At 42.5% G+C, this 14577-nt stretch overlaps 1 protein-coding gene across 2 annotated transcripts in view; it reads right to left on the reverse strand.

Moving 5' to 3' along the window:
- Positions 1 to 14577, reverse strand: part of TAF1B (TATA-box binding protein associated factor, RNA polymerase I subunit B) — a 67826-nt gene that overhangs the window by 36587 nt on the left and 16662 nt on the right. For both annotated transcript variants that reach the window (XM_080813835.1, XM_080813836.1), the window contains exons 7-8: positions 8934 to 9090; positions 2673 to 2772 (exon numbers count right to left, since the gene is read on the reverse strand). In XM_080813835.1, coding sequence (XP_080669961.1) covers positions 2673 to 2772; positions 8934 to 9090 — 257 coding nt within the window. The remainder of the gene's footprint in view (positions 1 to 2672; positions 2773 to 8933; positions 9091 to 14577) is intronic.

Raw genomic sequence — 14577 nt, forward strand, 5'->3', positions numbered from 1 at the left:
CCAAAAAATTTGCTGGGGACTGGAGGGCTGACTGGAAAAACGGTGTGTCCTCTGTGTCCCTAGTCCTTAACATAAATTATCGCAACCCTCCAGTTACGGAATGAGGAAGTCACCAGAGTGAGAAGTACAACACACGAACTACAGTCGGTGACACTGTAGTAGCCTTGTATGGTGACAGATGGAAGCTACACTTGTGGTGAGCGCAGCAAAATGCAGAGACAAGCTAAACCACTCTGCTGCGCGCCTGCAACTGACGGACCGTCGTATGTCAACTGCAGTCAGGTTTAAAAAAATTTTTTTGAAGATTTTATTTATTTGACAGAAAGAGACACAGTGAGAAGGAACACAAGCAGGGGGAGTAGGAGAGGGAGAAGCAGGATCCCCGCTGAGCAGGGAGCCCGACGTGGGCCTTGATCCCAGGACCCTGGGACCGTGACCTGAGCCTAAGGCAGACACTTAACGACCAAGCCATCCAGGCACCCCTAAAATTTTTAAAAATAAAAATTAAAAAGAAATGATCACAATTCTGCCCAAGCTAAGAAAATTGTCATGAAGACCCATCGTTCAGGAAGGCTACTCTGGCTACCTAGCCTGTGCTTCATGCCAGGACACGTGTACCCACACTTTCACTTCCAGCCTGGGCCAACCTCCAGCTGGATCCTCTATCCCCGGCCTTCCCGCTCTGGCTGCCGTCTCTTCCACAGGCCCACCTCTTGGCGGAGCCCAGTGAGGGGCTCGAACTCATGACCCTGAGATCAAGAGCTAAGACTGAGAGTCAGAAGCTTAGCCGACCGGGCCACCCAGGCGCCACTTCACCCCCACCCCCCCAATCTGGAGCTTCTTTATTACCTCAATAACCTACTTCCACTTCCTGGCCCTGCCCTCCCTGCCCCACCCCTCACCCTACCCTCAACGCTCAGTATGGTCCCACTTTTTTTGTCTCCCTCCAAACTAAGGCTGCTTTGGCCATGCTGGACTATGCTCAGAGTGAGGGGACCAGGCAAGTTACCTAATCTCTCTGTGTCTCAGTTTCCTCATTTGTAGAACAAGCATAATAATAATAATAATAATAATAATAATATGGGGGCACCTGGGTGGCTCAGGTGGTTAGGCGTTTGCCTTTGGCTCAGGTCATAATCTCAGGGTCCTGGGATCCAGCCCCATGTCAAGCTCTCTGCTCAGCAGGAAGTCTGCTTCTCCATCTCCTTACCTCTCCCCCTGCTTGTGCTCTCTTGCTATCGCTGTCACTATCTGTCTCTCTCTCTCAAATAAATAAAATCAAAGAATAATAATACACACTTCATAGGGTTGATATAAATAATAAAAGAGTTTATAAAATACGTAAAAGAGGGCCTCGTACAGAATAAGCACCACCACTGTTACTATTTCTTCGGCAGCCATACCTGCCTCCCTGGGCTGCCGTGGACGGGCGCCACCACAAGTGCGCGTGGAGCTGTCCCGTCATCTCTCCTGGCTGTGGAATAAATGGTGACAATGCGGAAGCAGCCCTGGGGACCCGGCCCCAAACTTGCTTCCTCTCTCTAAATCCCCAGGAACTGCTCCTGCACAAGAGGTTCTGCAAGTAAAGCCGTTTCTGGTTTAAAAATCTAACGTGACCTACGAATCACTCGTAGTGGCCAGTACTCTAAATTCAATGCAGACGTACAATGTTCCGGAATGTTGTGCGCTTGTTTATCTGCATTTCCAATCATCCATCACTTCTGGCTCAAATGCTTCAAAAATAGTACTTCATATAATTATATTTTCACAGCACCTACTTAAGTGTTTAGAGGAACAAGTGTAAAAAGGAGGGCAGAGTGGCAGGCACACAGAGCCAAAGATGATATAATGAGTAAAAGGCTGCAGGTACTACGGTTTCAAGTCTGGGATCACTAACCGTACGGCTTTGGCATTCATTCTGTCTTCCCGAAGTGTCTACTCAGATGTACAACTGGGATGACAGTGAACCACACTTAGGCAGGGGTTTGGTAAGAATTACAAACGTCTCTTGAATTAAACCACAAACAATGTAAGGCTGTGAAGGTTAGGAGGGCCTATAAAAATAATTCCTTAAGTGGGCAAACAGGATAATATTTAATGTTAATATTTAGTATACTGAAAACCTTCTGATGAAGAACAAAGAGAAGATAATCTTTGAGCACTACACATAGTGATAAAGAACTCGTAATTAAAGGGCAGAAGTCCTTCCGCTGGAGACATCTGAAAACAGATCTAGAAAAAGACCAAGAAGCGAAGGACTTAAAATAGCACCTCTTGAAACAAGAGAATAACTTTCTTCTCTTTTCTCAAAAGCAGTATAGTATGCAACTAACAAAAAACGTTTTTTAAAAATGTGAAACTACCTAAAGGTCTCTATAGAAAACTTCTGAAGTTCAGTGTCAACCAAACAGCTATTGACAGTACACACACCTCACACCGTAGCTGTATGTTCAGGACAACCTAAAGGATTAGAAGAGACCACATGTGGAAATTAAAAAATAACAATCCTGCTCATTAAATTATGACTAATGTTCTACATGTGGGCAGAACAAAAACTAGGTGCCATTTTTTAAACTCCCAACACCAAAGAATAAGTCAGGAAAGGAATACAAATCACCATATTATTTTTGTGTCTCATTAGTGACTACAAAGTAAAAAAGAAAATAACTTGCCTCTATAGCAAAAATTCCTTTGTCGCGCCCATATAATTTCATCTCTTCTGGGAAATGCTGAAAAGCATTTATGTAAGGAATGTGGCCCTCTTCAACAAATCTGTATTTTCAAAAAGAAAGTGTCAGTAAGAGATATGTACTGATTCAGCAAAGCAGGACAAAAGAGCTGAGATGCGTTTCACAGACGAGGTGAGAACCAGTTGAGCCCGCTGCGTCTCCCACATGTTTTTAGGGAGGATAAATCTGAAAAGATTAGTCTCTGCACCCATGTGTGGAGATAACATTCAGCCAACTGTCTAATGATATCTTGAAGTTTCTGACTAACTAGATGAAATATTTCTATGAAGTATATATCTTATTTGTCAATTCACCACCAGGCTTGAAGACACGGCATCCTTCTATCCCTAGCACCTTCACATGATGAGCATCCACTCTTCTTCTAAATCATTCTCTCAAGGAGACCTTCCTGGATCCATTTTCCTTGTTAGAAAACCGACCTTGTCTACCCGCCTGCCCTCAGTCCCTATGACAGTGCACAACAGATGCTTGCCCCTAGAGGTAATCCAGGAAAGGGGCCTTGCCCGTTTGCTTACCACTCCATCCCAAAGTCCAGTACACAGCAGCTGATCAAATATTTTGAGTAAATGGTTGAGGAGGGAGAAAATAGCACATATATATCAATAAATACACATACATATTTATTTACAATTCATGCATTAAGTCAACAGAAATTTATCGAGTACTAAAACCCAGCACTATTTGAGGCTGTGGGCATACAGCAGTGAACAAAATAGGAAAACATTCTTGCTCCCAAGGAGTTTTATGTTCTCATGAAAAGAGATGACAAACAAAACAAATGAATGAAATCTATAGTATGTTAAGTAGGTAAAGATGGTAAGGAGAAAAATAAAGTAGGGAAGAACACAGAATGAGGAATGGGGGTATTGTAACCTAGGCCATATATGCGTATCTATTAGTTTTTTTTTAAGATTTTATTTATTGATTTATTTGGCAGAGAGAGAGAGAGACAGAGCATGCACAAGTTGGGGAAGGAGCAGAGGGAGAGGGAGAAGCAGGCTCCTCACTGAGCAGAGAGCCTAATATGGCGCTCCATCCCAGGACCCTGGGATCATGACCTGAACCAAAGGCAGACACAACCAACTGAGCCACCCAGGTACCCCAACTATAAGATTTTAAAAATATGACAATAGTTTAAAAAAATAAGATAAAGACAGGAATAAGTTAGTATACAAATGTTTTACACTGAAATCTTTGTTATTGTTACAGCTAAACTGACATCAAGCTTCTAGCTTTCTGTGTGTGAATGAACAATATTGATTCAACTTTACTTCAAATTAAAAATGTGATTTAAGGGATGCCTGGGTGGCTCAGTGGGTTAAGCCACTGCCTTCGGCTCAGGTCATGATCCCAGGGCCCTGGGATCGAGTCCCGCATCAGGCTCCTTGCTCAGCAGGGAGCCTGCTTCTCTCTCCACCTTTGCCTGCCTCTCTGCCTGCTTCTGTGCTCTCTCTCTCTCTTTCTCTCTGACAAATAAATAAATAAAAAATCTTAAAAAAATGTGATTTAATTTTTTAGTCTACTGAAAGTTGAGAATTAAATATTATGTAAAAATGGTGTTTTATGAAGTTTAACGATAAAGCAGGCTTCTTTAGAATAGCGCTACAGGGAAAACCATCCTCATCTAGGTTTTCATTCATTTCTTTAATTTACTTAAGAGTATGTGTGCGTAGTAATCAGTATTCATATTATTTTAGAACTATATTCTTGGTTTAATATTATTTCAAATATAGGATGTATTATGTGCTTATCATTTTATAACTATGTAGTGTTCCATGATGTTAATATATTCATAATTTACACAGTCATTGCCCCCATGTGATAATACACATATGCCAGCCCTGTGTGAGGGTTAGCTGAGAATCAATAAAACATGAAAAGCCCCCACCACGGTGCTAGCGGGACAGGCAGATAGCCTCAGTGGATGCCTCAGTAAAGACAGTGCCACAGTGCCCCACAGAGGCACACGCACAGTGCTGTGGGAGCAGGGGGAGGAATGACAAACCTGACGAGGGGAAGCAGAGACATCTACACAGAGAAGTCTTGGCCATCTGGGGTTTTAACAATTTTCACCATTTATAATAGTGCTGCTCGTAATCTCTTTTCAAGTTCGATCAGTTTCTTAAAAATTTCCTTTTAGAAAAATATCCTTTTTCAAAAAATAGCTATTGAATCAAAGCTCCGAATAATCAATTCCATTTTCTTAAGTATTATCAAACGAGTCTCTCAATCAATCCAGGAAGCTGACAGAGGAACTGCCATAGACTAAAAGCATCCCATATGCCCTTCCTGGCCCTGTCACCTGAAAACAGTCTCTATTTATAATTTGTTGTGCTTTTCAAAAGTTTCAATCTGCAGTAAACAAATGGATTCTTTATCACAGATAACTGAAGAAGCACTGCACTGGAATTAGGTCGTGTCTATCTGCAAAACATATCCAGAGCCCACTCACCTTGTTCCATTTCAATTGCTACCATCCTACTCCAAACCGCTACCTCTTGCCGGAAGTACAGCAAAGACCACCTGGGTCTCTCTGCTTTCACCCCTGCCTCCCTAGAATCCATTTTCTTCCTAGCTGCCTCCATGGTCAGAGAACGTCTCCCCTGCTAAAATCTTCCAGGGGCTTCCTATTGCACTCAAAAGCCAAATTCCTAATGAGTATTTAAGGGGTTTCCTTCTAAAGTGATGATCTGGAAATAGAGGTGACGGTTGCACAACCTTGTAAATACCCTGAAAACCACTGAATTGCACATTTAAAAGGGTGAATTTTACTGTATATGAATTATACTTCAATTTAAAAAAAAATCCAAACGCCCAGCCTGGCTCACAAAGACCTGTCCCTGGTCCCCGCTTAGTCTCTCTCTACCCTCACCCTCCCACCGCCCCCCGGACCGCCCCCCAGACCGCCCCTTCAAATTCTTACTCCTGTGGCACGAGCCTCCTCTGCTCCTTGATCCCACAGACCCTGCTCTTGCTTGAGGGCTTGCCACTAGCAACCTCCCTCTACTCGGGGCTAGCACTGCGGATATCCACCTGCTACTTCCACTCACAGTGCTTCTCCGTGAGCCCTTCCCTCACGACCAGTCTAAAGCAGCAGCCACCGTCTGATTTCAGTCTCCTGCATAGCACTCCACTGTTTCATCATTATTTGTTTATATGCTTGTCTATCTCCTCCTTTAGTCCTGAACTTCATGAGAGCAGGAACCTGTTCTCTACGGTTCACCACTGTGATTCAAGGGTCTAGACTCTAGAACAATGCCTGCATCTAGTCGGTATTCAGTAAGTATTTGTGGAATGAGTACGCTTTCACTATTTTTATTTATTGTTGTTATCACTAGGTAGGCAGGGTTCTTTATTTTCATTCTTTTAAAGATTTATTTATCTGAGGGGATGCCTGCCCGGGTGGCTCAGTCGATGAAGCGTCTGCCTTCAGCTCTGGTCATGATCCCGGGTCCCGACACCAAGCCCTGCATGGGGCTCTCTGCTCAGCAGGGAGTCTGCTTCTCCCTCTTCCTCTGCCTCTCCTCTAATTGTGCGCGCGCTCTCTCTCTCTCTTTCTCAAATAAATAAAATCTTTAAAAAATATATTTGAGGGAGAGGGAGAGAAACAGAGTGATCGAGCAGGAGGAAGGGCAGAGGGAGAGACAGAATCCCAAGCAGACTCCCCACTGAGCACAGACCTGACACAGGGCTCGATCCCATGACTCAGATCATGACATGAGCCAAAATCAAGAGCTGGATGCTCAAGCAACTGAGCCACCCAGGCACCGTAGACAGGGTCAGTTAAAGGCTACTTTAGGAGTTGTGAATTTATACTAAGGACTATGGATGCTGCTAAAGGATTTAAACTGGGGAATGACATACAGGATGAGTATAAGGTATAGGGGGTACTGGGGCTAGACTAACGATGTATTTCCTTCACATCACTGTTTTTTAAATACTTTTTCTCCGTTTGGCGGTAGTTCTCAAATGTCAGCATCTGTAAGAATCCCCTGGATGGCTATTGAAACAGAGTTACCAGGCCCTTCCCCCAGAGTTTCTGATTCAGATTAGAATGGGTTAGAATCTGGTTAGAATTTACATACTTGTAACTCCTAGGGGATGCTGCTGCTGGAGGTCAGGGAGCCACACTTTGAGACGCTGTGGCTTAGAGCTCCTTCTCTGAGACACACAGAGAAGGAGGAGCAGTGGGAATGGTCCCTTTCCTGTTGCTCCGAGCACTTAGGCTCAGTTTCCAAATGTGTGTGTCCCACAGAGCAAAATAGAAGCCCTCCAGCTAATTAGATCCAATCTCCCTGAAGGCACTTCGGAATTCTCCTTAGAGGGAGGGGAGGAAAGAAGGAAGAGGGGGAACAGTAAGAGAGAGCGAGAGACAAATGTGTAGGATCTTACTGCCCTACCCTTCCAACCACGGCTAATATTCTCCCTGAGAAGAATTACGGGTGAATAGTGTTTGTCCATCTTGTTAGGCGTCTAGGAGTCCCGTTCTCCCTTAGAGATTGCCCTGAGTAGCTGGGCTGCCCCTCTACCCAGCTCGAGCGACATGATTTGACTGTTGTTCCCGTAAGACCCCTGGGCTATGGAAAGGAAAAGGGACAGGTGAGGCACAAGACCGTGGGACACAGGGCCCACTTGGGAGGTTGCTAAGGAATCTGGGTGAAGATATGGAGGGAATGGGGAGAAAAAATGGTTTCAAGGGTTGTTTGGGAAGGATAATTGCCTTGATGTAACGACTGACTGTAGCTCTGGGGAGAGGAAAGAGTCAAGGATGAATCTTAAGTTTCTGGACAGGAAGAAACGGAGTGTGGGATATTTACGAGGAAAAAAAAAAGAACACTGGAGAATGAGCCGGACTGAGGAGAAAGATGATGAAAGATGAACTTCTTCTCGTCGTTCTGATTTTGAGATACCATAAAGACACCTACGTAGTGTCCAACAGGCAGTTGTATGTATGAATACATGGGTCTGACCCTCACTAGACAAGTCTAGGCTGTAGATATAAATTTGGGCGTTGTCATCATCATCTAGATGGTAATTAACGCCTTGGAAGAAGATGAGATCACCCAATGAAGGCATATAGAGCAAGGTGAGGTTTTTAACTTAACAGTAAAATTCACTGAATCATGGACTATCTGCATGCAGAATTAATCACCTCTGAGAAAAGCCTTGTTAGTTGGTTGATGTGGCCAAATTCAAAGGCACTATCATCATTTACTGGAGGTTATTTTATTTAATCAAAGAGCCTAGTACTGATGATGATGATGAAGAAGAAGAAAACAAAATAATAGCTAGCACTGAGTTCTTATTACGTGCTAGGCACTGTCCTGAGTGCTTTTTGTGCAGCAATAATTACTGGAAGTAGTTACAACTCTGTGAGGTAGATGTTATTATCAGCCCCATTTCACCAAGGATGAAACAGAGGCAGAGAGAAATTAAATAATTTACTCAAGGTCACATTAAGTGGCACAGCTGGGATTCAAACCCAGGAGTCTGGTTCCAAATCTGTGCTTGTAAAAATCACTGTATGCACTGAGTAAATGCAAGTGTTATTGTTTAGAATACATATAACGCAAGGCAAATATGAACCCATTAATGATTTCGGCATATCTTCTATTTAATGAGAAAGTCTTATACATGATGCCCTAATTAACTCATTAACTATAAAACACTGTAAATTATCTTGAAAAAAAGTAAATACTGACCATTCACTAACAGGTTTTTCTAATACTTTTGTTCTCAGTTTATCTTATAAACACAGAGAACCTACACTGTAGCTCTTACCGACACCAGGGCAAGCTGCTGTGGGGCTACTAATGACCATTTGCCAACAGGAAGGTCATCTGTTCATCTTCTCTCTTAGAAATGCAAAATACTTAACACTACCACTAAGCTACCTAAGTGTCACTTTTTGTCTTTAGACTCACATTAATTATCTCACATGGGATAATTAATCTTCCAACATCCTGTGTAAGGTAAATACCATCATTTCACTATATGAGTAAGGAAACCAAGGAGATGAGTTACCAGCCAGAAGATTACATTTCAGAACTAGAACTCAGGCTACCCAATCTTTCCTGCCTCTCCCTCAATTTAAGCCTTGTAAAATTCAAGATATCCAAAGGTTGTCCCCTGGTTCACACAGATAATCAGCAAAGACATCATTATACAAGAGGTCGAGCTTACCTCAAAAGATCCGAAAGAGTAATTGTCTCTCTCTGCCACAGTAAAGACAGATAGCAAAAAGCAAGTGTCCTTGGCACTGTCATCTTCACGATTCCCTTCTCCTTTCGTAGCGAATATTCGACTCCATCGAGAGATCCAGAACAGATGGATGCTGTTTCTTAGGGGATAAAGACAGTTTTTTTTTTTTTTTAAAGTGCAAGTAACTATTTAGACAACAAAAGAAGGAAAACGACAAAAAGAATCCAAGGAAACATTTTCAATATCTTAAAATCAAGTTATAATTGATACAATCTTTAAAAGAACAATTTGGCAATAAAGAGCAATGATGGCTTAGAGGAAATCGACCAAAAAGGTAATCACTGGTTCTTTATAGGAGAGGAGTGGCCAGAGATTCTAAAGAGGTATGTGACCTGCTTGAATTTTTTAGAGTGAATAGGAACAATTTTTCAAATAAATACAAGAATAAACAATTACAAAGCAAAACAAAAAGTATGTAACTGCTTTGATGCAGGCCCTACCCCACATGTCCCTCTGAAGGTCTGAGAGGCTCTCCAAAACACTGGCTAGGGCAGCACCTCCTCCCGCTCCCATCCTCCAAGCACCCTAACCATAGGACATAACTCGCCCTCGTTCATTCACTCAACACTCCCTCATCTCATTGTTGTGCCACCATTCTAGGTCTGGAGAAATGACAGCGAAGTGTCTCACATCCCTTCCCACTTACATTCTAGTAACGGGAGATGGTCACTAAACAGAAAAAAAATCACAACTGACAGACAGTGATAAGTGCCACACAGAAAAATAGCCATGTAGGGGCACACAAAGTGATGGGAAGAGAAGAGACAGGTGCGACTTTATATGGGTGCTCAGTGAAGCCTCTTGGGGAAGACAGCATCTAGGCGGAGACCTGACTGAATTCAGAATAACTCCTGAGAGTCTCAGGAAGAACACCGAGTTCATCAGCAGGAGTGAACTTAAAGGAAGAGTGAGAGCAGGGGTAGGGGCGCGGCGCCTGGGTGGCTCAGTCAGTGAAGCATCTGACTCTTGGTTTCAGCTCAGGTCACGGTCTCAGGGTCAACGGATCCAGCCTGCATCAGGCCGCAAGCCCAGCGTGGAGTCTGCTTGACATTCTCTCTCCCTCTCCCTCTGTCCCTGCCCCGCTCACACACCCTCTGAATAACTAAAATCTTCGGGGGGCAAAAAAAAAAACAAACAGCAAGAAAGCCAGTGTGGTGAGAGCATCATGGGTAAAGGGAAAGTGGTAGGAAATGATATACGAGAGGAGAGTAAGAGGGCGCCTGGGTGGCTGAGTTGGTTAAGCGTCTGACTCCTGATTTCAGCTCAGGTCATGATCTCAGGGTTGTGAGATCAAGCCCAATGTGGGGCTCTGTGCTGGGTATGGAGTCTGCTTAAGATTCTCTCTCTCCTGTCCCTCTCTCTCTCAAAAATAAATACAAATAAATAAAAGTGAGAAAGAAACCATATTACACAGGACTTTGTAGGTCGTGTTCTGTACTTTGGATTTTATTCTGGATATTGTAAGAAGTTTCTGGAGAGTTTTAAACAGAGGAACAACCTGATTTCATTTGTATTTTTAAAAAGCTCTCTCTGGGGGCGCCTGGGTGGCTCAGTGGGTTAAAGCCTCTGCCTTCGGCTCGGGTCATGATCCCAAGGTCCTGGGATCGAGCCCCACATCGGGCTCTCTGCTCCGCAGGGAGCCTGCTCCCTCCTCTCTCTCTCTCTGCCTGCCTCTCTGACTACTTGTGATCTCTGTCTGTCAAATAAATAAATAAAATCTTAAAATAAAAAATAAAAAATAAAAAGCTCTCTCTGGTTGCTGTAGGAAGAATGGAGCTATAGGAGGGCATGAGTGGACACAGGACACTATCATCTAGGACAGCGATGACAAGCACTTGGACTGGAGTGGTGGCAGTGCAGGTGGTGAGAAGTGGTTGGAATCTGGACATATTTTGAAGCCAGGGTCAGCAGCATTTGCCAGTGGACTGAACATGAAGTATGAGAGAAGAAGAAGACAAGTGTGATCCTGACAGTTTGGGCCTTCGCAACCAGGAGAATGAAAATGCCATTTACTGAGACAAGGGAGATGGCAAAAGAGCAGGTTTGATGAAAGAAATCAAGGTTTTAGAATTGCATGTGTTAAGTGTAAGATCCTATTAACTGTACAAATGGATATGGTAAGTAGATAATTGAATATAAAAATCTGTAGTTCCAAAAAAAAATCTGTAGTTCACAAGAGAATCTAGAGACAGAAATTTCTGAGTCATCAGCATGTAGCTGGCATTTAAAGCCAGAAGCAGGATAAGTAGAAAGCAGGACTAAGAATGATCCCAAGAGACTCCATGATTTCTTGGACAAATCTCTCTAAATTATTTCTCAAAATCCCCCTTTCCAAGTCCTATAAATCCTTTCTTCATAGCATTTATCAATAACTGAACTTTTAAATAAATGTGTGCACTTACTGTCCAGCTCCTCCTACAACAATCTAAGCACCCTGGAGGCAGACAACCTTGCTCATTGCTGTGTCCCCAGGGCCCCAAGCAGGCTCTAGCACGAAGGAGGAATCCAATAAATATTTGGTGACAAAAAGGCCAGTGGTTCAAGATTTTCACCAGAGTGAAAAGATTTTTAAAATGTGCAAAGAGGGAGCCTGCGTGGCTCAGTAGGTTAAGCATCTGCCTTGGGTTCAGGTCATGATCCCAGGGTCCTGGGATTGAGTCCTGCATTAGGCTCCCTGCTCAGCGAGGAATCTACTTCTCCCTCTACCTCTCTCCCTGCTTTTGGTTTCTCTCTCTCCCTCTCTGACAAACAAATAAAATAGAATCTTTAAAATAAATAAATAAATAAAACATGCAAAGATTCAAGGCATGTTGTGGCAGTACCGTTTATAATATGAAACAAATTTAAAACGACCAAAGCGACAGGAGTAGAAATTTAAATAAGTAACTCTACACAATGGAAAACTACATACCAATTCACTCAGTGCTTAAGTCGGTGGTCCTCAAAGTACAGTCCCTAGACCAGGTGCATTAGCATCACCTGAAAACTTACTAGAGCTGCAAATTATTGAGCCTACCAATCTGGACTCTAACAAGGCCTCCGGGAGATTCTGAGGAATGTTAAAGTTTGAAGATGACTGTTTTTAAAGAATTTATAAAGACGCAGATTTCAATAAAGTATTATGTTTAAAAAATCTATATATATAAAGGCTTCCATATATATATGTATATATACATATACACATAAATATATATACACACACACATAAAATTGAGAGAGAGGGGGGCTCTCCAACATATGGCGGCTTCCAGTGAAGATGGCAGATTGAGAACACATAGTAGCTTCTGCTCTGTCTCACTACAACAATTATACAGGAATTTTTGAAAAACAGACATAAACTCAAGAACAAATAACATGGAGAAGGAAGACAACAGCAATAAAATTTTAGAAGCTGGAAAGCATATGTCCAGGTGATTATTGCTTTAGCAGTGTTGAGAAAGTTGGATTCAAAGCCGGCAGAAGGGAAAACCACAAGCCAATGGAACTTTCCCCTGGGGACGAATAAAGAAAGCTCCAGAATTGGTTAAATCCTGGAAACTGGGTGAAAGTAGGTCTAACACCAGAAAGATTGCCCGAGAGCTGACTGGGAAGCAGTCAGAGGCTCAGACTCCTGCCCCAACTCCGTGCAACAAATGCTTGCCTCCCCCCCGCCCACCACCCGCCAATCTGGGAACACAACTGGAAATTTCTCCTCTAGAGAGGGTAAAACAAAAGGTCTCTGCAATAGGGCATGTCAATCATACACACAGTTGAGAATAGGGTACATTATTAAAAACAGGAAGATTAAGTGAAAGTGTACATACTGAGTACCGAGACAGCACCCAAGCCCCACACTCCCCCCCTCAGGCCTTCTACCCACCTGGTTCCTAGAACAGCCAGCATTACACCCTCCAAACAGATGACTCAAAGAGATTTCTCTTGAAAATCCTACCAGCTCAGGGGGAAAAGATTTAAAGATGATAATGCTGGAGGCTTGCTAAGAAAATAGTCCAGCTAGATCATGCACAGCACAACTGACAAAACTCACTGTGGGTATAAGGCTTCTACTCAATTTTTAGTCTCCATTCTTAAGAAGACGAGCCATATTAGGCTCATAAACATTTGAAGAAACCCTCTAATACAAAAAGCAGAGAACAGAAGAGTCAAGTCAAGGGGAAATATTATCAATAACATATTAATATCCTCAGTAAAATAAGAAAAGATGTACCACAAAAACAAGGGAGTAAACCAGGAAAAGATGAAACACAGTCAAGGAAATAAGGAATTTAACAAAAGAGCGGTAAGAGAATCTTCAGGATGTTGGTAAAGAGATCCCAAAGATAGCCGGGTCATAGGTCTAGCGATATATCATTGCAGATTAGAGTAGGTCAGAAGTTCCACAAAGACTTCTTCCAGAATATGAAACTGGTAGAATATCTCAGAATTTGGGAGATTATCAGAACTGGGAGGAAATATGGAGACACATGAGTAATAAATTATAGATTGTTAATAAAATAAATAGAAAACTGAACAAGTAACAAGGTAATTATCGACTCTGGGAAAACAAAAATATATACAGAAAATGTAATCATAGAGGTGCCTGGGGAGCTCCGTGGGTTAAGCCTCTGCCTTCAGCTCAGGTCATGGTCTCAGGGTCCTGGAATCAAGCCCCGTGTCAGGCTCTCTGCTCAGCAGGGAGCCTGCTTCCCCCTCTCTCTCTGCCTTTTTCTCTGCCTACTTGTGATCTCTCTCTGTCAAATAAATTTAAAAAAAAAAATCTTAAAAAAAAAAAAAGGAAAAAAAAATGCACAATTGTGTGCTGGTGACTACATGGGGAGAGGGGCAGTGAGGATTGTGTGAAAGAGCCAAGAATTCATCTTTCATCATGGGAATTTAATAGCTAATGTCCAAAAGCAGAAACCAAGATGTAGTACCACAAGCGTGTGCTACAGAGCTATGGAAGCTGCAGAAGAGCTGAAAATGAATGCCTCTTAGGAATGGCACATTTCGGTGAACAAGGGACTATAATCCTTTCGTAACAAGCTTTATAAACATTTTTTAATTACATGCATGGAGGATTTTGATTTAAAAATGTTAAGAATGAAGAAATAGCACACATTTTTGTAAAAACAAATAATAAAACTCCTTTTTTCTCTCTTTATATGTGAATAAAAAACTTTCTGGAATGATCTACCACGGCAACACGGTTATTTTTGGATGACATAATAACTGGTCATTTTTCCTTTGTGACTATTTGTATTTTAGATTTTTGAAATAAGGGTTATATTCGTAGTTACTCTAAATGTACAAAATAAAATAAAGCTCTAAGGATCCTCATTTACTAAAAAACAAACGCACACACAAAAACTTAACATAGGTAAACAATCATGATGCTCTAAAAGGCTTGGATGATTTGAGAGTCCGAGTTGTCTGGGACAGTGTGAGCTTGGGCCGGCCTGAAAGCACCAAGCCAGAAGCTCAAGATTCACCGCTGCCCAATTATTCTGTGATCCTACGTCCTTTACTTCTTTGGACACAGAAAGTAACTTATCTGATATCTGTGTCACTGTGCAGTCCAGCAAGTAAT

The sequence above is a fragment of the Martes martes genome (assembly GCF_963455335.1).
Source record: "Martes martes genome assembly, chromosome: 9".
Classification (NCBI taxonomy): Eukaryota; Metazoa; Chordata; class Mammalia; order Carnivora; family Mustelidae; genus Martes; species Martes martes.